Below are 27,570 nucleotides of genomic sequence, written 5' to 3'. Positions count from 1 at the left end.
TATGTCCCTATAGAACACTCGTTCTGCACTGCTAAGAAATCAAAACTTCTATAGTGAGGATTCACTGGCACTTTGGAACTCCCTGCCGATTGACACCGACTGCACCTTCGCTGCACTTTTTCCGGCGCCTGCTAAAAACCTGCGGTTAGGAAAGCCCGCCTAGATTTGTAGAAGGTTAATCTGGTTTCATGGGACACGGGTGGCGCTGTGGGTTAAACCACAGAGCCTAGGACTTGCCGATCAGAAGGTCGGTGGTTCGAATCCCCGCGATGGGGTGAGCTCCCGTTGCTCGGTCCCTGTTCCTGCCAACCTAGCAGTTCGAAAGCACACCAGTGCAAGTAGATAAATAGGTACCGCTCCAGCGGGAAGGTAAACGGCGTTTCCGTGCGCTGCTCTGGTTTGCCAGAAGCGGCTTAGTCATGCTGGCCACATGACCCGGAAGCTGTACGCCGGCTCCCTCGGCCAATAAAGCGAGATGAGCGCGTAACCCCAGAGTCGCCCACAACTGGACCTAATGGTCAGGGGTCCCTTTACCTTTACCTTTTAATCTGGTTTTCCGTTTATCGTTGGTTTTAATTATTCCTTTGAACGTTGTAAAGAGCTGCTCTTGGTAGATAGCTCCGTTATCGAGAGTGTGGTGCTGATGATGCCAAGGTTGCAGGTTCGATCCCTGTATGGGACAGCTGCACTGCATGGACTTGGACCCCCCCCCCCAACTCTATGATTCTGAAACAGTCTGCATTGATCATGTTATTTGCTTTATTCTTGTTGTAAACCTCTTCCGAGGGTTGCTGGTTTCCTTTTACAATCGAGTGGTATAAAATTTTTATGAAATGACAATGAAATAAATAAACTGGGTATAAAATTGCTCGGCCCGTAACACCTACAAAAGGTATTGTCAGGCTCCTACTTTTGTTATAGTACAACTTCCTCCAGCTCCCACAACCACCATCCATTCCCAGCCCCTTCTTCTGCCTCGGCAAACCTCCCATCTATTCATCTTCTCTTCTCTCCTTAGACCCTCTCCTCAAGACCCACTTTCCCATCCTCACAAACACCCCTTCCTCCTCCTTTCTCATTTCAGGATCCCCTCTGAACCTCTCTCTCTGCTCAAACAGAGAAGAGGGTCGGTCACACCTGGTCCCCCCCCCCGCACAAATATCAAGTTATGTGTTCTATGCAGCGCACTAGAAATAAATGTGGCGCACTAATAGCAAAAGAGAAAAGGAGGCAAAAATAAAGAAATGTCTCAGCCGAAGCTGGGCTCTTACTTAAGAGATCAAAAAGGGTCAGGACATGAGCAAGATTTCCTTCGCTATTGCTTTCCAACTTGCTGTCCTCCCAGCTTCTTTCCACAACAACTCTTGATACGTCAGACCAAAGGGTTTTATCTCAGCCTGGCGTCCTGTCCTCAAAAGGGAGCCCACCAGAGGTTCGCAACGGGTAGGGCATCTCCCCTGCATGCAAAAGGTCCCGGGTTCAAATGCTGGCATTTTCAAATTGGCTGCAAATGACCGCCTGTCTGAGACCCTGGAGTGCTGCTGCCCTTGGTATACTGATAATATTGAGATAGACGGGTCAAGGGCTGGGCTCACTTTAAGGCAGCTTGTATTGTTCCTCTTTAATTCACCAGTTTATTCAGAATCATGAGGACTAGAATCTTAGGGTTTTGTTTTGGTACATAAAGGACCTTAGCTCTGTGGCAGAGCATCTGCTTTGCATTCAGACAGGTCCCAGGTTTGCTCCTGGTTATCTCCAGGTCGCAGGAGATTCCTGCCCGATACCCCAGAGAGGTGCTGCCAGTCAGCGTAGATACTACCAGGCTAGATGGACCAATGAACTGATTTGGTATAAATTGGCTACCCGTGTCCTACAAGCAAGGTGGGAAGCTGTGGTTTGTTTCCCTTGCTACCGATCCCCAGCACGTGATATTCCGAGGTAGACTGCGTCTGGAACTGGAGGTTCCATTTACCCACCACATTTAAGAGACGTCGATGGGCCAGTCCTCCTCCAGGAATCTCTCCAATTCCGTTTTCTAAGGCCGTCTAAGCCAGCGGAACGTTCCCTACAGTGGATGCTGTAAACGGACAGCAAAAAACACACCTATTGCTTCTCCAACCTGCACTTTATTGCTGTTCAGCTTCACGGGGTGAAGCTTTTACAAACCTGAATGGTGTCATTTCTGCCCCAGCAGACTGCTTTGAGTGGCTGCCTTCCATCCCCAAAGCAGCAGCTGCGTTTACACGACAAATCCAGTTTGAAACCAGTTTCGCTTAAAAACAACAACCAAAAAACCCCTCCCTGAGAACTGTAGTTTTTTTTTCATAGGGGAGACGGATGCTGAAACTTTAAAACTGCAGCCGCACTAGCAGAAGTGCTAAAATTCCCAGGGAGGAAGCTACCGAACTTGCTGAACTGGTTTGTGAACTACAAAAAACAAAAATTCTGCTGTCAACCTCAGTTTGTTGGGCCCTGCTCTAATTCTGCCTTGCGACTACCTCTAACTTGCTCGCCCTCAGGCTACCTTCTCGACTTATATATATGACACTACCTTCTCAACCCGTATATTTATAAGGAAACAGATAACTTACAAAAGCCACCCGACTCTCGCAGAATCCTCTCTCTCCCTGCGCGAGGAAGCTGGGAAATAATACGTAGATCTTTCCCGGACGCCCCCAAGGCTCAGAGAGGGGGTTCCCCCCTCACCACCCGCAAAACCAGCCCCCTTTCCTGGCTCCTTGCCCCCCTCTTCATCTAGGTATACTCAGCAGAACTTCCAACCAACATGGGCAAGAGGTGATAAACCGCCGAGAGTAGCACTGGCCCCAGCCTTTGCCGAAGCTGATCCGGACACTGTGGGCATCGTAGGGCCCGTCGTGGTGGCCCTGCCAGCAGGCCAGGTTGCCGGCGCGGTCGTAGTCAAAGACCTTGAGGGAGTAGCCGGGAAGCAGCTTGTGAACAGCCGGCCCGGAGCCGCCGGGAGGACCCAGGGTTGGGGAGCAGACGAAGACGGGGTGGTCACTGCGGTTGTAAGCCCAGACGCCGCTGCCTTCGCGGCTCAGGAGCAAGCCTTGCCCGATCTTGGCCCGGGCTCGCTGGACGGCTTGGCTACGGTTCCTGGAGCCCAGCTGGCCCAGGCAGAAACCGCTGCCGGCCGGGAGGTCGGCGAAGATGTTGACGTGGTCGTCGTGGACGGAGAAGAGCCTCCCGACTCGAAGGCGGTGTTCCCAGTAAGCCAGTTTGCACCAGTGGCCGTCTCTGAGGGAGCGCTGGGAGAGGCTGGTGTCTGCGGAGGGGGGGGAGAGAAAGGCATTCCCTTCAGAACTTTTTAGTTTTATTATTAAATAGTTTCATTGGTTTTTACAAAACAAATCTCACATTTAACACGTTGAAATTTCGAAATCAAACAAGGCTCTTCCGAATCTTAGGACTCCCCTCCGTGGGTCCTTAGTAGTATATCTAAATCAGCTGCATATTATAATTCCTCCACATTAAAGTCCTCCAAGAACTTAAAAAAAAATTATCAGTTTGTTAATTAACGAAAAGCGCAAAGATAACAAAAAGAAGAACTTAGTGCAGATACTCCAGCTACATATTCAATTTGGGTTGCCGTATTTTTAAAAAATGGAAACTTGGACATAAAAGTTTTTGCAAAATCTACAAAGAAGAAGAAGAACGCCAAAATTGACACTTCTGACATGGGTTGCCATACGTCCGGATTTTCCCGAACATTTAAGCAATTTCCGCCCAGACGCTGTTTACGAGGGCCGTATCCTAGCTACGTCTGGGGAATTCCGGACGTATGGCAGCCCAAACATATTCCTATATTGCAGGGGTTGGGCTAGATGTCTCTCAGGGTCCCTTCCCACTCTCTAAAAAAATAATAATAATAGTGGTGTAATTGACTTCTGACAAGCACACAGAGCGCGAACAAGTCTAAGTGTATGTGTGGGGGGGATTGTTTAATTTCACTGCACACAGGTGGTGTAGTGACAATAAAGGTTTATTATTATTATTATTTATTTATGATTCTGTGACTCGTAAATTTAAATTATAAAGCGCCGCAGCCTGGAAGGACGAAAGTACAAAGATAAAAGTGCGGCTGAAAAGGTATCACAAAGCATTAACGCACACGAATAACAAAGATTTATAAAAAATGAAAGTATTCTCTAACTGTGAGTTCCATCATTATTGAGAATCAAGGTTCCAGCAAAGGTTTAAATAAGCTAAACATCTGCATAGACTGATGGCACTGAGTGAGTGAGCAGGCGCCTCAATTGGCGTAGTGGTTTGAGTGTTGGACTCGGACAGGGGTTGGCAAACTACGGTCCCCGGGCAGGATCAGGCCCACCTGGGTCCTAAATTTAGCCTGTGCCGCGAAGCCGAGACTTCGGGCAATAGCGATGGGAGGAAGAGGCTGAACGGCGGCAGCTCTGCTAGCCAAACACTGCGCCTGGTTTACCTCAGTGACGTTTGATTGGCAGAGACGTCCCTGCGCCGCGCTGAGGTAAACCAGGCGCGGCGTTTGATTGGCAGAGCCGCTGCCGCTCGGCTCTTCCTCCTGCCCCTGCCACCACACTGGTGCTCCTGTGGGGCAGATTGCGCAGTGGTGGCGGTGGCGGCGGCAGCCCCTGGGAAGATAAGGACTACTTGCCCCCCTCGCAGTGTGCATGTTGTTGTTTAGTCGTGTCCGACTCTTCGTGACCCCCTGGACCAGAGCATGCCAGGCACTCCTGTCTTCCACTGCCTCCCGCAGTTTGGTCAAACTCATGCTGGTAGCTTCAAGAACACTGTCCAGCCATCTCGTCCCCTGTCGTCCCCTTCTCCTTGTGCCCTCAATCTTTCCCAACATCATGAGGTGGCCAAAGTACTGGAGCCTCAGCTTCAGGATCTGTCCTTCCAGTGAGCACTCAGGGCTGATTTCCTTCAGAATGGATAGGTTTGATCTTCTTGCAGTCCATGGGACTCTCAAGAGTCTCCTCCCACACCAGAATTCAAAAGCATCCATTCTTCGGCGATCAGCCTTCTTTATGGTCCAGCTCTCACTTCCATACATCACTACTGGGAAAACCATGGCTTTAACTATACGGACCTTTGTTGGCAAGGTGATGTCTCTGCTTTTTAAGATGCTGTCTAGGTTTGTCATTGATTTTCTCCGCAGTGTGCATAGGAATTTGTGTTGTTGTTGTTTTTTAATCCAGCCCTCTACAAGGTGTGAGGGACAGTGGACCGGCCCCCTGCGGAAAAAGTTTGCTGACCCCTGGACTAGGACCTGGAAGTGCAGGGTTCAAATCCCCACTCAGCCCTGAAGTTCACCTTGGTTCAGTCACCATCTCTTAACCTAACCCACCTCACAGGGTCGTTGTGAGGAGCAGAACCCTATAGACCACTTTGAGCTCCTTGGAAGATAAAATTGGTATATAAATGCAATAAACAAATAAAAATATTTGCACAAGAAATAAGATCATATATATGAATGAGTCATTCGAGCTCTGCCTTTTAGATACTTTTCGTTTAGGAGATAATCTTTTTTAAGGAAGGGCAATTTGCCAAACCCTTAAATGCCAGCAATCCAGATGATTAAGATTAAAAGTCTTCCAGGATATTAGCCACGGAGCCCCTGGGCTGCTGTTAAGAGATGAGAAATAAGCTCTTTCCTTTCCAAATCCCGTTCCGTTCCCACATACAGCCTCCAAAAAAAAGCTAGGCGGAAACATGGAAAGATTTTGTTTGTTAACAGAGAGATCTCAGCAAAACGCCTTATTCCAAAATTCATTTGAGAACTTTTAAGGAGAGCCCTGCAGGATCAGACCACAAAGTTAAGGTGGGCATTTGTATTCCACAAAAAAGACAAAAATGAGGCAGAGATTTTCATGTGTATAGATATGTACAGATGCAAAGGTATAGATAATGATGCTGATTTAAAGTGAATTGTATTGCCCTGGAGGAGTCTTTGAAGGGGAAAAGGCTGTGTGGCTCAGCGGTAGAACACCCAGTTTACGAGTGGAAGGTCCTGGGTTCGATTCCCAGCATCTGCAGGTAGGGCTGCGAATGTCCCCTGCCCAAAACTCTTGGAGAAGTCATTGATGGTCAGTGCAGACCAGTGATTCTCAAAGGGTGTAGCAGGAGAGGATGGCAAATAGGAAGGGGAGATTCAAGGACCACCAATATTATATTCTGGGAATGAGTCATGTTCTGCATTGTTTCATACTTTCCACATGTGCCGTGGTCAGATTATAATGTAGTTGTGTTCTTTGTTAAAAAATCAAGCACCGCTAGGAGTTGTAGATTTTTGTTTTCCAATGCATTTCTTATCAATGAAAAAATCCGGTGTGATGCGAGCAATTTTTATTCTGAAAGTGCGGCCCAAAGAAAAAAAGCTTGAGAACCAACTGGTGTTGCCATAAAACTGAAAATCCAGACACAAAAGTTGTTGAGGTTTTTTTTTTTAGTTTTGCCCAAAGTGGTTGAGCTTTCCCCCCCCTCAAAAAAAGAAGTTGTTTTTGAGCTATTTTTAAGGAATTCGCCAAAATCTACACTTCTGAGAACCAGACAGAGGGCCTTCTCGGTAGTGGCGCCCGCCCTATGGAATGCCCTCCCACCAGATGTCAAAGAGATAAACAACTACCTGACATTCAGAAGACATCTTAAGGCAGCCCTGTTCAGGGAAGTTTTTAATGTGTGACATTTTAGTGTATTTTTGGTCTCTGTGGAAACCGCCCAGAGTGGCTGGGGAACAAATAAATTATTATTATTATTATTATTATTATTATTATTATTATTATTATTCCAAGATGGGTTGCCATACGTCCAGATTTTCACAGCATTTAAGCCATTTCCACCTGGGCGCTGTTTACAATGGCCGAATCCTGGCTATGTCCAGGAAACCCTAGCAGACGGTACTGAGCTCAATGTGTATGGCAGCTTCCTATTTAAATCGGCTATTTATCTGGTTCCATGAGGACTAGAATCTTCTAAGATAAAGTAATAAGTAGAGCTAGTGACCTTCTGCATCCATAGCAGGCATCCTACCACTGAGTTATGGCCCTTTGGCCCCATTGCGGCAAGGCACAGCTCCCAAAGGCAAAAAATAAGATTATTTTTTTAAAAAACAACTAGGGACTGATAGAATTAAACAAATAAGGAATGGACTGTTCCTCCTGGTCAAGGAGACTCCTGGGTTTCTGCTCAGACAAAGGCGCCCTGGGACAATGCGAGCGGGAAGTCCCACGGGGGGCGGCTGGGAGCGCTGAGAGGCGGCACGTAGGCCCCACGGTCTCTCGCTGGGGTCCCACATCTTTGGCTGGGACAGAGGAAAAGCCAGCCCAGGCGCCGAGAGCTTGCTCAGACGTGGCGGCGTGGCTGGGCGCCAGATCCCAGGCTGCATTGTACGTCAGGGCACATTGTCTGTGTCTCTGCGGGCTGCAACTTCCTCCCGGCCGCCGGGAACCAGAAATAACAGGGGCAGCCGTCTGTCGGTGTCCGTCCCTCGCTTTTTGAAAAGTTTCTGCTCTGCAAAGCCTCCAGGAAGGCCTCTGGACCGGGCAGTTCCCTGCCTGCTTTTCATGCTCCTCTCAAGAGGACAGCATAATCGGCGTGCCCGGGATAAGGACCTCTAACTGCAGGAGGCTTTTCAAACAGGGTTGGGGGCCACGATTCAGGGTAGTGCTGAGAGAGGCAGGTTTCAGTCCTCACGTGGCCAAAAATAAGAAGTGCACTGCTAAATCAGAGCAAAGTCCCGTCTAGCTCAGTCTCTCACAGATGGGGCATAAAGTCAAGGACCTAAATATATTAATTTTGAGTATTTGTACCCCACTCTTCATCCAAAAAGTATGGAGCGACTTACTTACAATCAAAGCAAGACAGTCCCTAGCTGCAGGCTTGCAATCTTTAAAAACAAAAAAAGGCACAACACACAAGGAAAGAGGGACAGGGAGGGCAGAGGAAAACCCAAGCTCAGGCACAGATTTTCAAAACTGTTGCCCTATATTGACCAAACGTGGGCACAGTTCAGGGGCAGCTGGTGTCTGGTGGTGCTGGGCCTCCAGCAAAGCTGATAGAATAAACCTTCTGCTTCGCAACTCTCTCTTCTGAGGCAGCCTGATGCCCCGAGGTGACAGGAGAACATACCCTCCAACTGTCCTGACGAAAACGGGACATTCTGATTTTTCTTGTGAGAGGCGGCCAAAACGGCCGCCACGATCTCGCGTTATTTGGGGCTGCAGTTTGGGGGGGGGGGGGCACGGCAACCCAAAGCGCGTGTTTAGAGGTGCTGCACAAGTTCGCTGCCCCCCAAAGCCCTTTTGGGGCACTGTGTCCAAAAAAAGCCCTTTTGCAATCTTGCACGGGTCACGAGACTTGTGCAATAGTGCAGCCCCAGAAGACGATGTCCTGGTTTCAGGCCTCTTCATATTAGAAGAGATGGGTGCAGGGAGGCTATGGGGCTGGCTTGTCAGGGCAGAGCAGATGGGGGGGGGAGCTCTGCTTCCCTGTTCCACTATTCTGGAATGCCCCCCCCTGGAAGAGATGCCTGGAATTGAAGCTGGAATCTACCAGATGCAAAAGCAGATCTTCTACTCCTTTGAGGAGTCTCAGCAACCTGGGAGTAACCGGCCCACAAACCAGATCAGAAGCTGGTTCCAATCCCTGCTGGGAAAATTTATTCCCTTGCTGACAGCCTGGACACAGAATCAGCCATGCGCAGGATCAGACCCTCTGTCACACCGAGGCTCCCGATTTCTCACCTTGCCATATTCTGCGGTTGTTGTTCAACGTGTTGGCGCACTTCAGAGGGGTTGCGAAAGGAGAGATCTTGCCGTAGGGGGGCAGAGGGGTCTCTATAAAAGAAAATAATAATAATAATAAGGGAAGGCATGAGCCACTTTTAAATCCTTTGTCTCATATCTTGAAGATTAGGGGGGCAGCGGGTGCTGCCATAAAATAAGTCCAGCATCCTATAAGCCCCAGCCAGATTGGATAACGGACAGGGATGGCGGGAGCTGAATACAGAAGAGCATAAGAACATATTGAGAGGCAGTGTGGTGTAATGGTTAGAGGACCTGGGAGAGCAGGGTTCAAATCCCCACTCAGCCATGAAGCTCACTGGTTGTGACCCTGGCATAGCTGTCAACGTTTCCCTTTATTTAAAGGAAATTCCCTTATTCCAAATAGGATTCCTCGCAAGAAAAGGGACAAGTTGACAGCTATGGACCCTGGGCCATTCACCATCTTTTAGCCTAATCTACCTCACAGGGTTGTTGTGAGAATGAAATGGGGAAGAGGAGAAACTATGTACACCACTTTGAGATCGTTGGAAGATAAAGGTAGTAAATAATAATAATAATAATAATAATAATAATAATAATGGCAGCAGCACCAGCCTGCTGCATCTGGCCAATGGCCCATCTAGTCCGGCATCCTGTTCTGACAGTAGCTGACCAGATGCATCATGGGAAACTCGCTAGCAGGGCCTGAATACAACAGCAATTCTTCCCTCCTGTGATTCCTAGCAACAGTTATTCAGAAGCAATGACAGTGGCAGGAGAACACAGACGTCCTGGGTATTAGCCATAGAGAGGCTTCACTTCCAATTTGTCCAATCCTCTTTTAAAGCCACCCAAATCGGTGGCTGTCTCACTGCCTCCAGTGGGAGGGAGTTCCATAGGCTTTTAAAAAAATGTTTTTATTAACAATTTCAACATAACAGCATATCAACACATATCATATTCATTATTTTCTCCCCTTTTCCCCCTCCCCCCCTCAAACCCTCCCCTCCCCCAGAGACTTCCCTCAGCTCCTCTCTCTGATTTCTCACCACATATTATTCTCCGCATGTTATAAAATTATACAAATAACCTTACATTATCTGTCTACCATGTTATCAATCAATAAAGTTGTGTATGTTTATTCAAGGGACGCGGGTGGCGCTGTGGGTAAAAGCCTCAGCGCCTAGGGCTTGCCGATCGAAAGGTTGGCGGTTCGAATCCCCGCGGCGGGGTGCGCTCCCGCTGCTCGGTCCCAGCGCCTGCCAACCTAGCAGTTCGAAAGCACCCCCGGGTGCAAGTAGATAAATAGGGACCGCTTACTGGTGAGAAGGTAAACGGCGTTTCCGTGTGCTGCGCTGGCTCACCAGATGCAGCTTGTCACGCTGGCCACGTGACCCGGAAGTGTCTGCGGACAGCGCTGGCCCCTGGCCTCTTAAGTGAGATGAGCGCACAACCCCAGAGTCTGTCAAGACTGGCCCGTACGGGCAGGGGTACCTTTACCTTTTATGTTTATTCAAAACCTGCCAAGGAGTCCAACTCGTTTTGTTGTTTTTTAAAGTAATTTGTAAAGTGTTCCCATTCTTCTTTAAAGTCACAGTTGTCCTTATCTCGTAGTTTGTACGTCAATTTAGCCATAGTTTAACTACGCATTGCGTGAAGGAGCACTTTGTTCAATCTGCCCTGGATCTTCTAGCGCTCAGCTTCATTGTAGGTCCACGCAGAGCAGATTCGGCCCCCGGGGAAAATAGATCGGGGAGCCTGTGGTCCTCGTGAACTTTCTGGGCTCTCCCAACTCCTATCAGCTCCAGCCAGTATGCCCGATAGCCAAGGATGATGGATGATCTGGTCCACCAGACGCAGCCAGCATGGCCGGGGGCTGGTGGGAGTTGGAGTCCATCCCATTTGGAGGGCCGCGGGCTCCCCACCCCTTCTTTCCACCTCTGCATGTGAATTTGGTCTGTGATCCCTGATTGGTTGGGACGTGTGTCTACAAGAGGGATGGGGAAAACCTGTGGCCGTTGGCTGTTGCCCGACCACAACACCCATCATCCCTGGCCATAGGCCAAGCTTACAAGGGATGATGGGAGTTGTAGTCCGCCAACACCTGGAAGTGAGAACTGGACCATAAAGAAGGCTGATTGCCGAAGAATTGATGCTTTGGAATTATAGTGCTGGAGGAGACTCTTGAGAGTCCCATGGACTGCAAGAAGATCAAACCTCTCCATTCTGAAGGAAATGAGCCCTGAGTGCTCACTGGAAGGACAGATCCTGAAGCTGAGGCTCCAATACTTTGGCCACCTCATGAGAAGACTCCCTGGAAAAGACCCTGATGTTGGGAAAGATGGAGGGCACAAGGAGAAGGGGACGACAGAGGACGAGATGGTTGGACAGTGTTCTCGAAGCTACCAGCATGAGTTTGACCAAACTGCGGGAGGCAGTGGAAGACAGGAGTGCCTGGCGTGCTCTGGTCCATGGGGTCACAAAGAGTCGGACACGACTAAACAACAACACCTGGAGGGTCAAAGGCCCCAAAACACCGCCTGATTTGCCTCCCGCGTTCCTCACCAGGTACGGCGAGCCGGCTAAGATGATGCGGGTTGCAACAGTGGACGCCGCCTTCTCCGCCGGTGCTCTTGCAGAAGCTGAGGCGCTTGAGTTCGTGCGGGTGGCGCAGGTCGGGCCAGCGGAAGAGCCGGCACAGGAGGAGCGAGGCGGGGAGGCCCGGCTTGGAGCCTCGCGACTCCACCCAGACGCAGCCCGACTCGCCCGCCCCCCTGCTCTCCACCGCCCACAGCAGCAGCTCCAGCTCCTTCTCCTTCAGCTTCTTGAAGAGGGCCAGAGCCGCCGGCTTCAACGCCCCGTGGCTGTCGTCGGGGCCGGGCGTGACGCAGCGGTGCCTCCAAAGCCGTTGTGCCAAGCTGGCTCGCCGAGACCGGAACATGAGGCTTTATAGAGACAGAACGACAAAACCAACACTATTATTTTTTTGTGCGTGCGTTCAAAGCATCTTCTCAATCGCATCCCTGTAATATAGCCTGTTGGAAGTGCAAGGATCATTCGGTTTGTAATTTAAGGGTTAATTCTGCGAGTGTGGCAGTCAGCTGACCAAGAGGTGGTGGAGGTGTTGCTTAGCAACCAGGCAGAGCACCATGATCTTTGCTGAGGGTTTTTTTTTTTTTTTGCGGGGACTGGGGGGGGACCAGACAGAGGGCCTCCTCGGTAGTGGCGCCCACCCTGTGAACACGCTCCCAGGCAGATGTCAAACAGATAAATACAGTGGTACCTCGGGTTACATACGCTTCAGGTTACATACGCTTCAGGTTACAGACTCCGCTAACCCAAAAATAGTACCTCAGGTTAAGCACTTTGCTTCAGGATGAGAACAGAAATTGCGCAGCGGCAGCAGGAGGCCCCATTAGCTAAAGTGGTGCTTCAGGTTAAGAACAGTTTCAGGTTAAGAACGGACCTCCGGAACGAATTAAGTACTTAACCCGAGGTACCACTGCAATTGCATAACCTTCTGAAAACATCTGAAGGCAATGCTATATAGAGAAGCTTTTACTGTATGATGGTCTGTTGTTTTTCCATATACCAGACTTCCTCAACCTCAGCCCTCCAGATGTTTTCGGCCTACAATTCCCATGATCCCTAGCTAGCAGGACCAGTGGTCAGGGATGATGGGAATTGTAGTCTCAAAACATCTGGAGGGATGAGGTTGAGGAAGCCTGCCGTATACAGTAGTACCTTGGTTCTCAAACGCCTTGGTACTCAAATGCCTTGGTTCCCAAACGCCGAAAACCCGGAATTAAGTGCTTTGGTTTTCTAACGTTTTTCGGAAGCCAAACGTCTGATGCGGTTGGCAGCTATTGTTTCTGGGGCACCTGCACCAATCAGAAGCTGTGTCTTGGTTTCCGAACGTTTCAGAAGTCAAAACGGACTTCTGGAACGGATTACGTTTGGCGCTTTTGTTTTTGCTATTTATTTTGTGTTTTTGTTTTTGAGGCTTTTTCGGTCAATTTGTTTTTGTGACTGTGTGGAACCCAGTTCAGCTACTGATTGATTGACTGTGTGACTGTGGAAATAGGTAAAAGCCCCCCATCCAAACAATGACTATCACCTACAATACTGTCTTATTTATTTTATAGTACAGTACATTGATTATTGCTTTCATTTAATGGTTTTGGAACGCTTTGGTTTTGGAATGGACTTCCAGAACAGATTTTGAGAACCAAGGTACCACTGAATAGGGAAGCTTTTAAAGTTTGATGGTCTGTTGTGTTTCTGCATATTCTGTTGGAAGCCGCCCAGAGTGGCTGGGGCAACCTGGTCAGTTGGGTGGCATATAAATATTATTATTATTATTATTATTATTATTATTATTATTATTATTATTATTATTATTACTCAGTGACAGAGCAGAAGGTCCCAGGGTCAGTTAGAACTGGGAAAGACTCTGCTGCCCAAAAGAGCTGCTGCCAGCCCGTGTAACCAGTACAGACCTACATGGGCCAATGGTCTGACTCAGTAGAAGGCAGAAATTCCTAACTATTCACAAACAGGCGAAAAGTTTGCCCCTTGAGAGATGAAGAGATCTCCTTCTCTAGACGCAGTGTTTCCCAACCTTGGACCTCCAGCTGTTTTTGGACTACAACTCCCATCATCCCTAGCTAGCAAGACCAGTGGTCAGGGATGATGGGAATTGTAGTTCAAAAACAGCTGGAGGCCCAAGGTTGGGAAACACTGCAGTCTAGAGGCTGGAAAGTCATCTAGCAGAGGAGCCGCAATGGTATCAAACAGCAAAGTGGACTAGATGATTTCTGAGACCTCCTCTGACTCTCAAATGCTCAAATGCTTCCTCACATCTGTTGGAGACAGCTAGGCAGTCCAGCCGAAAATCCCAGAGCCTGCTCTGCTGATTCCCTGTAAACAGTAGCCAGCCAGCGGCACAACAGCACAAAGCAACTGGCATCCATTGTGCATTACAGCCACATTCTAACCCACACGGACCTGTGCAAACAGAGGCACACAAATGGAAGAGAAGCGCTATGTATGTAACAACCGCGGCAAGAATTCTTTAAGCCCAGAAATGGAAAAGAAACCCTAGTACCAACGAAAGAAGAGCGGCAGATAAAGATGATGGACTTTGCAGAACTGGAGAAGCCGAGAGGAGAAATCTGAAACCATCACGATCAAGTATTCCAAAAGGACTGGAGTAAATTTATACAATATTTCAAAGATTATTGTGAGCAATTAACATCGCTCGCAGGGCTGTCCGAAGACTTGCAATGATAAATTTTCTATCTTTCTATATCCATTTAAATTTTGAGATGTTCTGTAAACAGTCTAATTGGAACTGGAAAATGTATAAATTGCAATGATATAAAGGTTAATTTCGAAAGCCACGAGTCGTTGATAGGCTCTAAAGAGCCAGGGTGGCATTGTGGACAATGACGATGTGAATGTATAACGTTGAATGGAAAATAAATAAAAATTATATATTAAAAAATGGGGGGGGAACCAACCACACTGACCCAACCAGGGGCCACATTCACAACCTACATTTAAAGCACTGTGATAATACTGCTTTAAACAGCTATAGCTTCCCCCAAAGAATTCTGGGAACTGTAGTTCGTTAAGGGTGCTGAGAGTTTTTAGGAGACTCCTGTTTCCCTCACAGAGAACTATAGTTCCCAGAGGTTCCAATGAAGAAGAGGGATTGACTGTTAAACCGCTCTGGGAATTGTGGTTGTCAGAGGGGACTGCAGGGGACGGGGGTCTCCTAAAAACCCTCAGCACCTTCCACACGCTACAGCTCCCAATATTATTTTAGAGAAGCCATGACTGTTAAGAGTGCTGAGAGGAGAACCCTAGTTCCCAGCACCCACCAGCTACGATTTCCACAGCGGTTTAACTAACAATCCCTCTTCCCAGGGAATTCTGGGAATTGTAGCTCCGGGAGAGGAACAGGGGGTCTCCTATCAACTCTCAGCACCCTTAAGAAACTACAGCTCCCAGGATTCTTTGGGGGAAGAAGTCATGGCTGTTTATAGAGGCATCACAGAGCTTTAAATCTCTGGTCAGCGGGGGGGGGGGGGGGGCTATTTCCCACACCAACCTCAGCCCTTGTCAGCACATTACCACCAGTGCCAGATTTACCTATAAGCTAAACAAGCTATAGCTTAGGTCCCCACTCTCTTGGGGGCCCCCCAAAAAATTAAAGGAAAAAACACCTGGGTGTACATTTCCAAAATATAAGATTAAAAACAAATAAAACAAAACCTACAATTATTATTTCATGTTACAGCAAGTTTCTAGAGACTAGATTATGAGCCTTTCAAAGGAACTTTCGTGATTGCCAAATGCCAATCAAAGTTCTTGCATTATTAAGTTTGTGATGCATACAAAAATAATTTTGTTTGAGCTTAATAATTATTTCACTATTAACATACTTCTTCTTAATGGTATTTCACTACTAATAGACTTCTTCTTAACTGTGTTTCAGTTCAACATTTGATAAAATACATATTTTGTTATGTGCCAATGGCTTTAGATACCTGTTAGGTCCATAAATTACCAGGTAGCATATATTCAACACAGAAAAAAAACAGCGACAATTTGTTGTTGACAAAGGACAGCTGGACATATAAAGGGCCCCGTTACCTTCAGTAGCTCAGGGCCTCATCAGACCTAAATCCGGCCCTGGTTAGCAAATTATCACCCGTGCGCCCCGCGCAAGCGACAGTGCACGCGCGGCGGGCATCTAACATGTTAATGCACCCGCCCCGGTACCCAGCATCAGCAAGCAGGTTCCCTAACTGCCCGGCGAGTTAGAGACGCCTGTCCAAAAGCGAGATAGGGCGGATCACACTCACTGTGAAGGCAAAGAGCGGCTGGACACACCACTGGGTGCAGACCCCGCCAGGAGACCAGGACGGCTCAACCCACAGACTTCCTGGCAAGCTCTTTTCTTGCGGGCTGTTCCCTCCCCATGCTTCCTCCGTCCAGCCTCTCTCTCTCTCTCTCTCTCTCTCTCTCTCTCTCTCTCTCTCTCTCTCTCTCTCTGCGTGGGAGGCAGCAAGCAGGGGGAGGAAACGGGGCGTCAGTGAGGGTGGGGTGGGGGGAGAGCTTGGGGGGGAAAACCTTGGTCTGGAGGGATCTCTGCCAGGGCAAGTCATGCCAATGGCAGCAGGCAGCTGCCAGGCTTGACCTGAAGGTTTTATCAGTGCCTGGGATGTCAGGGGGAAAATGGTTGTTGTTGTTTAGTCGTGTCCGACTCTTCATGACCCCACGGACCAGAGCATGCCAGGCACTCCTGTCTTCCACTGCCTCCCGCAGTTTGGTCAAACTCATGTTTGTAGCTTGGAGAACACTGTCCAACCATCTCGTCCTCTCTCGTCCCCCTTCTTCTTCTGCCCTCCATCTTTCCCAACATCAGGGTCTTTTCCAAGGAGTCTTCTCTTCTCACGAGGTGGCCAAAGTCTTGGAGCCTCAGCTTCCGGATTTGTCCTTCCAGTGAGCCCTCAGGGCTGATTTCCTTAAGAATGGAGAGGTTTGATCTTCTTGCAGTCCATGGGACTCTCAAGAGTCTCCTCCAGCACCATAATTCAAAAGCATCAATTCTTCGGCGATCAGCCTTCTTTATGGTCCAGCTCTCACTTCCACACATCACTACTGGGAAAACCATAGCTTTAACTATACGGACCTTTGTTGGCAAGGTGATGTCTCTGCTTTTTAAGATGCTGTCTAGGCCTGTCATTGCCCTTCTCCCAAGAAGCAGGCGTCTTTTTATTTTGTGACTGCCGTCACCATCTGCAGTGATCACGGAGCCCAAGAAAGGGACAAGAGGTTCTGGGTCTGAAACAAGGACTGGGTGGGAAAGGGGGTGGGTGGGGGGAGGATGGAAAAGGGACACAATTCCTGAGGCTTAAAGGTAGAGCTTAGCTGGTTGCAAGGCCTACCCTCAAAATCTGTTTCATTTTCCTGCCCAAGGGATTCTAAAAAGGGGTGGGGGGGGGAAGTTTCTGCCTACACATTATTATTATTATTATTATTATTATTATTATTATTATTATTATTCCTCGTAGTTCAGGTAACTTGGCAGGGCAGGCTGCAAAAAGGGCTCAAGCTATAGCTTGTATTACATCACCATGGTAGTTATATTATTTATATATTTCCCATATGACTGGGTTGCCCCAGCCACTCTGTGCGGCTTGCAACAAAATATTAAAAACACAATAAAAATCTCAAACATTAAAAACATCCCTATACCGGGCTGCTTTCAGATGACCTAAAAGTCTTTTAGTTACAGTGGTACCTCGGGTTACATACGCTTCAGGTTACAGACTCCACTAACACAGAAATAGCACCTCGGGTTAAGAACTTTGCTTCAGGATGAGAACAGAAATTGTGCAGCGGCGGTGCAGCAGCAGCAGCAGCGGGAGGCCCCATTAGCTAAAGTGGTGCTTCAGGTTAAGAACATTTTCAGGTTAAGAACAGATCTCCAGAACGAATTAAGTTCTTAACCCGAGGTACCATTGTATTTATCTGTTTGACATTTATCTGGACAATCCACAGAGAGGGCGCCACTACCGAGAAGGCCCTCTGCCTGGTTCCCTGTTAACTTCAATTCTCGCAGGGAGGGAACTGCCAGAAGGCCCTCAGCGCTGGACCTCAGTGTCTGGGCTGGACGATGGGGGTGGAGACGCTCCTTCAGGTATACTGGGCCGAGGCCGTTTAGAGCTTTAAAGGTCAGCACCAACACATTGAATTTTGCTCCGAAACGTACTGGGAGCCAATGTAGGTCTTTCAGGACTGGTTTTATATGGTCCCAGCAGCTGCCCCCAGTGATGGGGGGCAGCAGTGGAACACAGGCCGAGATTAAACCCCCGTCGGTCTGGCACCTGCTATAAAAGCATAGTGGGGAAAGGAGAAATTAAAAAAAATCTGGCAATTGTTCAGCAGCGGAAAAAGGCTGCCCCTTTAAGGACGGAGGGCGTCCAAGTCTGATGGCTCAGAGCTGGCTATCTCTTACACTTCCTCCTTCAATTTTCCAGGGAGATAAGCGAGATTTGACTGGCGCCCGGGGCTGCCCCCATCCTCTTTGAGCAGGCAGCTCCAAAGATTTGGGGGATGGGTGGTGACAAACCCGTGAGTCGTCCCCCCCCCCCCCGCTGTCCTCAACCCCCCCCCACGGTCAAAGGGGTGCCGTTGTCACAATTAAAATGCATCTTGCATTTTTTAAAACATGGTTTTTAGCAAGTTGGCCACCCTAATAAAGCAGTAGCTCTCAGGCTAACTTGTGTATTTGGCTACCAAGTAAATTAGTATTCTTTGGAGCGCTTTATGCATTCGCAGAGGATGCCTTTATCGTTTTGCGTGTATCAAACCTCCTTATCCTTATCCTTTGAAAAGCTGTGTGTTTTAACGTTGTACACACACCATACAGTTAAATCACATCCTGTCACCCAAGAACCCTGGGAACTGTAGCTTACCCCTTCACAGAGTTACAGCTCCCAGCACGCTACAGTTCCCAAAATTTGTTTTGCATTGTGCGTGCACTTTAAATATGTGTTGTGTACAGCGGTACCTCTGGTTACGTACTTAATTCGTTCCGGAGGTCTGTTCTTAACCTGAAACTGTTCTTAGCCTGATGTACCACTTTAGCTAATGGCGCCTCCCGCTGCGCCGCCGGAGCACGATTTCTGTTCTCATCCTGAAGCAAAGTTCTGAGGTAATATTTCTGGGTTAGCGGAGTCTGTAACCTGAAGCGTTTGTAACCTGAAGCGTCTGTAATCCGAGGTACCACTGTACGCAGTTTTAGTCTGGGAGGGCCTTCTGCCCCAAGCACGTGGCGTTCCTCAGAGAATCCCGGGAACTGTAGTTTGCCAAGGGTGCTGGAGACTGTAGCTCTGTGAGGGTTAAAACTACAATTCAACAGAGCAGGAGGATGTGCTTTGAACATTGCAACAGAGGCCGGGAACGGCGCTTTGCAAGGCTGGCCCAGGCGGGCGCCGCCAAGTCATACCATCACAGAACAAACGGTTGGCACCTGTTGGCACCGCCGGACCCCGTGGAGGCAAAGAGATGTGGAGCCCCGGTTCCTACAGGGGAGTTCCCCGGAGGGGCCGGCTGCATTCTTCGCCAGATTTCAGGCCTGTCCAGGCTGTGACCTTTGCAGAGAGCTCCAGCCAGTCTGGGATTTTGCAGAGAGAGAGGATCTTATCAAGAGAAGCAGGAAACGGCCTGGAGCTGAGCTGGAGACAAGCCGGCAGGGCTAGCCGGTGTCAGGAATGGGGAAGTGGCGACCGAAAGGGGAAGAGGAGGAGGGGAGGAGAGAATAATGCAAGAATCCAGCAGCGAAGCTGAACGCTGGAGGGGTTGGGGCAGGGAAGCAGAGAATTGTAGCGTTGGAAGGAAGGGGCGCCGAGGGTCATCTAGTCCAACCCGCTGCAATGCAGGAATCTCAGCATCCATAACATTCTTCAGAAACTGGGTTTTGCCCCTCAAGCCCTTTTAAATCTGGGCTCAGGCCAAGGAAAAGCAATGGTTAGGCAAAGAATTATAGACACCAAGAGACAACAGGACTGCTTAAGGTGCCCGACTACAAAATTGTAGAAATCGATAGAGATATAGCTGCACCAGCAGCATATCTCTCTCTTTTTTTTTTATCCAAAAATGCAAGAAGGGCTTTTACACTTGCTAGAAGCTCGGCTCTGCCCTCACAGAGGAAGGAAGGATCCTTTAAAAAAGTCCCATATGACCAGAGAATTTGCACCTGTCCATTGGGGGATATATGGGACGCGGGTGGCACTGTGGGTTAAACCACAGAGCCTAGGACTTGCCGATCAGAAGGTCGGCAGTTCAAATCCCCGCGACGGGGTGAGCTCCCGTTGCTCGGTCCCAGCTCCTGCCAACCTAGCAGTTCAAAAGCACATCAAAGTGCAAGTAGATAAGTAGGTACCACTCCGGCAGGAAGGTAAACAGCATTTCCGTGCACCGCTCTGGTTTCGCCAGAAGCGGCTTAGTCCTGCTGGCTACATGACCCAGAAGCTGTACGCCAGCTCCCTCGGCCAATAAAGTGAGATGAGTGCTGCACCCCCAGAGTCGGCCACGACTGGACCTAATGGTCAGGGGTCCCTTTATCTTTATATCTCATTGCTTTATTAACATTAACTTGGCAGATCAGACCAATAATTAATCCATCTATCCTAATATCCTGTTTCCAGCTGTGGCCAGGCAGGCAATATTATTATTATTATTATTATTATTATTATTATTATTATTATTATTATTATTTCCCCCAACCACTCTGGGCGGCTTCCAACAAAATATTAAAAATACAATGAAACATCCAACATTAAAAACTTTCCTAAACAGGGCTGCCTTCAGATGTCTTCTAAAAGTCAGTTGTTTATTTCCTTGACATCTGATGGGAGGGCGTTCCACAGGGCGGGCGCCACTACCAAGAAGGCCCTCTGCCTGGTCTCTTGTAACTTTGCTTCTCACAGTGAGGGAACCGCCAGAAGGCGCTCACGTTGGACCTTAGTGTTATGAAGATGATGGGCATTAACTGTTGTTTGTCCTTACCACCTGCTATTCAGACATGGCAGTTCCAACATGGCAGTTCCATTTTGATCTCATGGTTTATCATCACTGATAGGCTTATCCTCCTCTGCTAATGTACCTAACGCTTCTTTAAAAGCCATCTGAGGTAGTTTCGATCATTGCCACTTCTTGTGGCAGGGAGTTCTGCAAGTTTGTTGTGTGAAGAAGTGCTGATGAAAATATAGCCAGTGTTCAAAGATAATTTATTAGGTTTTCAGGCTACATGAGCAGAGGAAGGGCTGAACCAGGAAGCTGGAGGGGTTGGTAGGCACTGTTTCCAAGGAATGGGTCAGGAGGCACATTCGAATTGCACCTTTCCCCTCTTGGGTACTCTGGGAACTCGCTTGGGGAACATGGGAGAAGTTAGTCTGCCCAATCCCAGGGCACCCCAACTCCATTATGATTGCAAGAAACCAAGTTTGCAAACTGTGTAACCCCAGGAACCCATTGGTACAGAGAGGCAATATTGTGTATCTGGATCAGAAACAACACAACCCTCTCTAAAAATCAGATTCAGTCTATAATCACCGCAAACATAGACCACTTCAAAATGCCACTGTGCATGATGGTTTTATTGCAGGGGGTGGGGTCACATGAATCTCCCCTGTCCCATAAAAATCAAAACAAAACCCCCTGCATGAAGAAAGCCAGCACCTCAGGGGCAAGAGGTCTGATCACCCCTTTGCCTTGACGCAATATGTTTCTACATGCAGGGATTTTTGCTTTAATATGGTTCATGTGTGAGAGAGAAGCACTAAAAGAGGCTGAAGTCATCGTGAGAACATGCAAGGTAGAATAAGGCTCCCCTGGCTCTTCTAAGCTGAGTTGAAGGGGACATTTCAGCTGCCTCCCCTCCAATACCATTGCACTGTGGAGAGCGCATTAACTTATGGTCTGTGTGTCTGGTTTGGGAGCTGCACGGCCAGAGAAAAAACAATGCTGTCCAGGGTTGTAAAGACTGCGGAGAGAATAATTGGGTGCACTCTTCCCACCTTAGATCAAATCTATGCTTCCAGGTGCCATAAGAAAGCGGCAGAGATAGTGCAGGATAGTGCGCACCCTGGAAATATCTCTTTCAGCTTCTGCCTTCTGGAAGAAGGTACAGGGTTATAAAGACCAGGACAAGCCGCCTGAGAAACAGTTTCTACGCAAATGCAATTCTGGTTCTAAACGCAGCATAAGGGGTCTCTATAGTATAGTGTATTTTAAAATGGGGTTTCAGAGTTTTTAGGGGTTTTTGAATGTTTTATGTAGTTTTTATGTAGTTTTATGTAGTTTTTCAATTTCATTGTTCTGCATGGGACAATGACAATAAAGATATCGTATATCCTCACCATGCAAAACCACCACCAGCAGTGGCTGAAATTCCCTCTGCCCCAGGAGCCCTGTTTTCCTAGGCATACTGATAGAGGACATCTCCAGAAGTTGTCAGACTCCGACTTCCAGCATGGCCAATGGCTCATGGAAAATGGGAGTTGTAGTCCAGCCACTTTCCCACCCTGTCCTAGACACATGTCCCAACCAATCAGGGAACACATCTCCAATGCACTTACTGGCATTGTGCTGGAAAGGAGGGGGAACTGGCTTTTTCCAGCTAGTGTTGGACTCCATCTCCCATCAGCCCCAACCCAGCACAGCCTATGGTTCGGGAAAGCTGGGAATTGTAGTCCAGCCACATCTGGAGGGCTATAGGTTTTCGATCTGTGGCTTAAGGTCTCCCTAAGCTGCAGTGGTGGAATTCCAGGACAATGTACGTTGTTTCCCCCCCTTGAATGAGCCAGCCGGATACAGGCTGGGAGTCTGTATATCTTTGTTTGGAGTCTTCTATTTCTGTTGAGTCGTCCCCAGCCCGGCAGCTGACGGAAATCCAGCGCAGACGCCGGCTTTTTTTGTCTCTCTCCTTTTCCCAGAGCCAAGCTGTCGTTTATCCTCATCGCTCTCGGAGAACTGGGTTATATCGGTGGTTGGGTGTTGCTGGTTTATTTCAGTTTGGTCCTGTTTACATCTCAGGAGCCTGAAACAGAATAGAAGTTCAGTCGGCGGGGTGGGGGTGGGGGACTATCCTGTCCTAAACTCCTGTTCTTCTGATCAGACGGTTCCTGGTGAGAATCTAGCGAGCAAAACCAGGCAGGGTTCACTGGTTGCCTATACTCTAGCCCAGGCATAGGCAAACTCCAGCCCTCCCGATGCTTGGGACTACAATTCCCATCATCCCTAGCTAACAGGACCAGTGGTCAGGGTTAGTGGGAATTGTAGTCCCAAACATCTGGACGGCCGGAGTTTGCCTATGTCTGCTCTAGCCTGTCATTGGTTAGCCTACTTGGTTTATTATTTATTTGGGAAGCTGGCTTCTCCAGCAAAATCTTTCCTAGTCTCAAACTCCTGCCCTTCTCACTCATATGTGTGTGTGTTTTATTGCTGTGCACACCCATTTTCCTGGAGCAGACAGAAGTTTAGGGGGCAGCACTACTAAGCTTATTTTCTTTGGAAGACAGTCAGGGTGCCTTAAAGTGTCCCTGTGGCATTTGCTCTATTTACAAATATACAAGCAGAACACAGCCAGCATAGCTCAGTCGTAGAGCGTGAGACTCTTAATCCCACAGTTCTGGGTTCGAGCCCCATGTGGGGCAAAAGATTCCTACATTGCGGGGGGGGGGGTGGACTAGATGATCCTTGTGGTCCATTCCAACTCTACAACTCTATGATCTATATCAGGGGTCAGCAAACTTTTTTTGTCCACTATCCCTCAGACCTTGTGGGGGGCCAGACTATATTTTTTTTTTGGGGGGGGGGAATGAACAAATTCCTATGCCGCACAAATAACCCAGAGATGCATTTTAAATAAAATCACACATTCTACTCATGTAGAAACACTAGGCAGGCCCCACAAATAACCCAAAGTTGCATTTTAAATAAAAGGACATATTCTACTCATGTAAAAACATGCTGATTCCCGGACCATCCATGGGCCAGATTTAGAAGGTGATTGGGCCGCATCCGGCCCCCAGGCCTTAGTTTGCCTACCCACGATCTGTATCATCATCATTCGATGCTGGTGACCCCAGTTTTACAAGGGTTTGAGTGCTAGACCAGGGTTCAAATCCCCACTCAACCATGATGCTGACTGGGTGACCTTGGGCCAGTCACCGCCTCTCAGCCCAGCCTACCTCACAGGGTTCTTGTGGGGATTAAATGAGGAGGAGAACTATCAACGGACTTAGAGCTCCTTACAGGAAAAGGAGGGATATAAATGTAGGAAATTATTATTATCAGTAGTAGTAAAACTATAAAGGACCCCTGACAGTTAAGTCCAGTCGTGGACGACTCTGGGGTTGTGGTGCTCATCTCGTTTTACAGGCCGAGGGAGCCGGCGTTTGTCCATAGTGTTTCAGCGTCTTGTGGCCAGCATGACTAAGCTGCTTCTGGCAAACCAGAGCAGCGCACGGAAATGGCGTTTACCTTCCCGCCAGAGCGGTACCTATTTATCTACTTACACTTTTGGTGTGCTTTTGAACTGCTAGGTTGGCAGGAGCCACGGCAGATCAACGGGAGCTCACCCCGTGGCGGGTATTCGAACCTCCGACCTTCTGATCGGCAAGCACAAGAGGCTCAGTGATTTAGACCACAGCGCTACCTGCGTCCCAGATCAGTAGTAGTATTAAATCATAATTGTCTGTTTTTAAATAGTAGTAGTAGTGTTTTGATTTCCTACTCGCCATTTACCTTAAGGTCCCAGGGCCTGTTACAGCCATTTAAAAGACCACATTAAAGAGATGCTGTTGGATCACAACTCCCATCATTCAGAACAATTGGTTAAGCTGGCAGGGAATGATGGGAGTTGTAGTCTCACATCATCTGGCGGGGGCATCAGGCTGAAGAAGAGCAAAGTGGTTGGTAACTGGAAGGACCTCTGCCTGAGATGCTGGGGAGCTGCTGCCAGTCAGAGTGGACATTATTGGTGAGATGGATGCATAGCTAGACCTGGCAGAGAGCAGCTTTTTATATTACGCAAAAGCAGCCTTGTTAAACTAGATCTCCCACCCAAATGTGCATTACAGCATGGCAAATAGTTATCCACTTCTGCGGTCCCAGGCAGGCAGCAAAAAAGCCCAGCACGCTTATGATCACTCCATTCCCTAAACTGGTTCCCTCCGGATCTTTTGGACTACAATTCCCAGCATGGCAAATGACAATGGATGATGGGAGTTGTAGTCCAGGTTGGTCAAGGCGGCCTTAGGCGATTGAGAAGCGTAAAAAAACAAGCAAAAACAAACTTACATGGTATGGTGGCTTACAACGTAGCAGCCAGGAGGAATCTTCAAGATCTGGAAAACCTGGGGCAAAGGCTCGCCCGGAAGGGCACAGCAGGTGGCACAGCAGCCTGGCATCTCAGCATGGCGCAGCCCACAAGGCTAGTCACCCATGGGAGACGGACACCCTTCAGTCCAGAATCTCCTTCAGGCACCAGCAGCAGAGGAGGACGTACAGACATTCGCGGAGAGCTTGCAGGGCCCAGTAACCCAGACTGACCACATTCCCGCTTTTGTAGTAGGGGAGGGCAAGCGGTCGTGCGGCCCTTGGGCGGCCAAAGTAGGGGCCCGTGAGGGCCGCCAAGACCCACGGACGTGGGGCTGCAAACCTCTGCAAAGGAAGATGCATGTTCGACTCTGGGGAGGCTGGCTCAGAGCTGGCTTTAAGCAGGCGTGTGGTGCCGACGCTGTCCTTTTGTGCAAATCGCTGGAAACTTCTCAGTTATCCGAGAGGTCACAAGGCCGCTTTGGGTGCTGCCGAGGCCTGGCCCTCGCTAGCTAGCCTAATGCCAGAACAGTCCCCTCTCTTGTCACATGTGGAGAGAAACCCCCCACCCGGAAACCCTTTCCAAACCACAAGGGCATCTCATAGTCACAGAATCCTACATTCTAGGCTGGAAAGCCCCATCACCGATTCTTTCAAATAGGGTTGTTTTTGCGGGTTTATTATGACAAGGCGCAATCTGTGCTTGTTAGAAAAGCGGCCTGAAATTCAACAGGTGACCTACGTTTCCTTCCCGTCATGAGAGAACCACTGTTTTGAGGTCTGTGGTGTGGAGGGAGTCTTGTGCGCAGCGCAAGCTGTTAGCCACAATGCAGGTGTGATGAGGGGGATTGCACCACCATAATGTTATATTTTTTTTAACATTATAGGCAGCTGAGGGGCTAGGCAGGGCAGTTTCGATCTAAGCAGGGGCAAAAAAGGCCACTTTTAACTGCTTTCACAACCTACATTGTTCCACCCTACTGAAATCGATGCCAATCCCGGCATGGGGGTGGGGGGGCAGACCCCCTTATTGTGTTCATTCTCCCCACTTCCAAGGATATTAACAACAGTAGAGTCAACATCTGGCAGCCTTGAGCTGCTGAGGTCCCAAAGCCTGAGGTTCCCCCCATAAATTCATTTTTAACTTTGACCCACCCTTTTAACTACCCATAGTCCTTGACGTTCTGTCACACTGGGGCATTATGGGTAATTAAAAAGGCTGCCCTGAACTAGGGCTGGGCAGAGCGGTCAGTTTCAGTGCCAGCTCTCTGATTCTCGATTTTCCAGTATTCAGTCCTCCACCTCAGTCTGCAAATCTGTTTTTAAAAGTCCTCATAAAAATAAATCTATGCTCTAGTGCAAATTTCTCCCAGTACTGTATACACATCTTCCTGTGCAAAAGTTTCCCCTGACAGAATGCATTTCGGTACGTTATTTTCACCAATATATGGATTGCTATCCACATTTTAGCCAAATAATATTTGTGTTGCTGTATGTAAGGTATGTAAAGGACCCCTGGACGGTTAAGTCCAGTCAAAGGCGACTATGGGGTTGTGGCGCTCATCTTGCTTTCAGGCCGAGGGAACCGGCATTTGTCCACAGACAGCTTTCCAGGCCATGTGGCCAGCATGACTAAACCGCTTCTGGCACACGGAGGACTGTGACGAGTGCCAGAGCGCATGGAAACGCTGTTTACCTTCCCGCCGCAGTGGTACCTATTTATCTACTCGCACTGGCGTGCTTTTGAACTGCTAGTTTGGCAGGAGCTGGGACAGAGCAACGGGAACTCACTCCGTCACGGGGAATCGAACCACCGACCTTCTGATGGGCAAGCCCAAGAAGCTCAGTGGTTTAGACCACAGTGCCACCTGCTCCCCTTTACCTTACCTTCCCTTGCTCTTTCTATTGTTGGCCTGAGAACTGCAACGCAAAATTCAGAGAAGTGGGCATTTCAGTTCCCTTATTGTTTCAGGAGGTGTGAAGAAGCCATATGAGCTGAGTTGCATTTCTTCCCCGTCCCTAAGCCCCACTCGGCTTGCTTGACAGAGGAGGGGGCGAATCAGAGGACCTTTTCCCCAGGGCACCCTCAAAACTGGACCCAGCTTTGTTGGAATAGCTTCTAGAGTGAATTTTGATCAAATAGGTTTGAAAAACAGACTTGGGCCCCATTCGTGCCAGACATTAAAAGCAGTATTGTATCACTTTAAACAGATAGCATTCTGGGAGTTGTAGTTTGTAGCCCCTCACAGAGCTCCAGTTTAACCACTCTAGAAATTGTTAGCTCTGATTGAAGAATGGAGGATGAAGTTAATGGACTAAGCAGAATTAGATAAACTAACAGGAAGGATTCGAAACCGGCGAGACCAGAAATTCATGGAAGACTGGAGTAAATTTATGGACTATTTGAAAAGTAATTGTGAAGAACAGACAACATCTGTAGGGTTGCAAGAGGTTTTGTGAGGAGTATTATTAGAAGTATTGTAAAAATGAATAAGGGGGAGGGTGATTTGTTAAGAGATGTAAAGGCAATATAAAGTTAAGAAATGCATAAGAAGTGGTTAAAACGGTGGATCATCAGAGGTGCTGATGGAAGTCCAAAAAGATTGTATAAGTGATAAGTTTTGTGGTACATTTTATAATTTATATGTTAAAATTAATAAAAAATATAAAAAAGAAGAAATTGTTAGCTCTGGGAGGGGAATAGCGGGGTCTCCTTGTAACTCTCAACAAACTACAACTCCCAGGATGCTTTGCGGGAAGCAGTATAGTATAGTATAGTATAGTATAGTATAGTATAGTATAGTATAGTATAGTATAGTATAGTATAGATGGGGCCTTTGGTTCCAGCACTTAGCACAGGGATGGTGGCCCCTTCAGATGTTGCCAGACTCCCAAGTCCTATCAG

At 48.4% G+C, this 27,570-nt stretch overlaps 1 protein-coding gene and 1 long non-coding RNA gene across 2 annotated transcripts in view; one reads left to right on the top strand and one right to left on the bottom strand.

The window, feature by feature from the left end:
* LOC144325793 (uncharacterized) overlaps window positions 1-27,570 on the top strand; it is a 273,530-nt gene that overhangs the window by 130,724 nt on the left and 115,236 nt on the right. The gene's annotated exons all lie outside the window — the stretch shown is intronic.
* LOC114586599 (mothers against decapentaplegic homolog 6-like) lies at window positions 742-15,789 on the bottom strand. The gene is made up of 4 exons (XM_028710232.2): window positions 15,638-15,789; window positions 11,331-11,710; window positions 8,745-8,837; window positions 742-3,286 (listed from the first exon to the last, which is right to left on the bottom strand). Exons 2-4 carry the CDS (start codon window positions 11,704-11,706, stop codon window positions 2,751-2,753), a joined length of 1,005 nt encoding a protein of 334 aa, XP_028566065.2. The 5' UTR covers window positions 11,707-11,710; window positions 15,638-15,789; the 3' UTR covers window positions 742-2,750.

Source organism: Podarcis muralis, chromosome 16, assembly GCF_964188315.1.
Source record: "Podarcis muralis chromosome 16, rPodMur119.hap1.1, whole genome shotgun sequence".
NCBI lineage: Eukaryota > Metazoa > Chordata > Lepidosauria > Squamata > Lacertidae > Podarcis > Podarcis muralis.
The sequence above is the reverse complement of the archived record's forward strand: the minus strand, read 5'-3'. Positions and strand labels throughout refer to the sequence as shown.

Excerpts from the sequence above, each read along its gene's own strand:
- LOC114586599 (XM_028710232.2), bottom strand. The coding sequence starts at position 11,706 with ATGTTCCGGTCTCGGCGAGCCAGCTTGGCACAACGGCTTTGGAGGCAC. Across the intron at positions 8,838-11,330 it reads TAGCCGGCTCGCCGTACCTG|AGACCCCTCTGCCCCCCTAC; the intron begins GTGAGGAACGCG and ends TTTCTTTTATAG. Across the intron at positions 3,287-8,744 it reads CAACCGCAGAATATGGCAAG|ACACCAGCCTCTCCCAGCGC; the intron begins GTGAGAAATCGG and ends CCCCCTCCGCAG.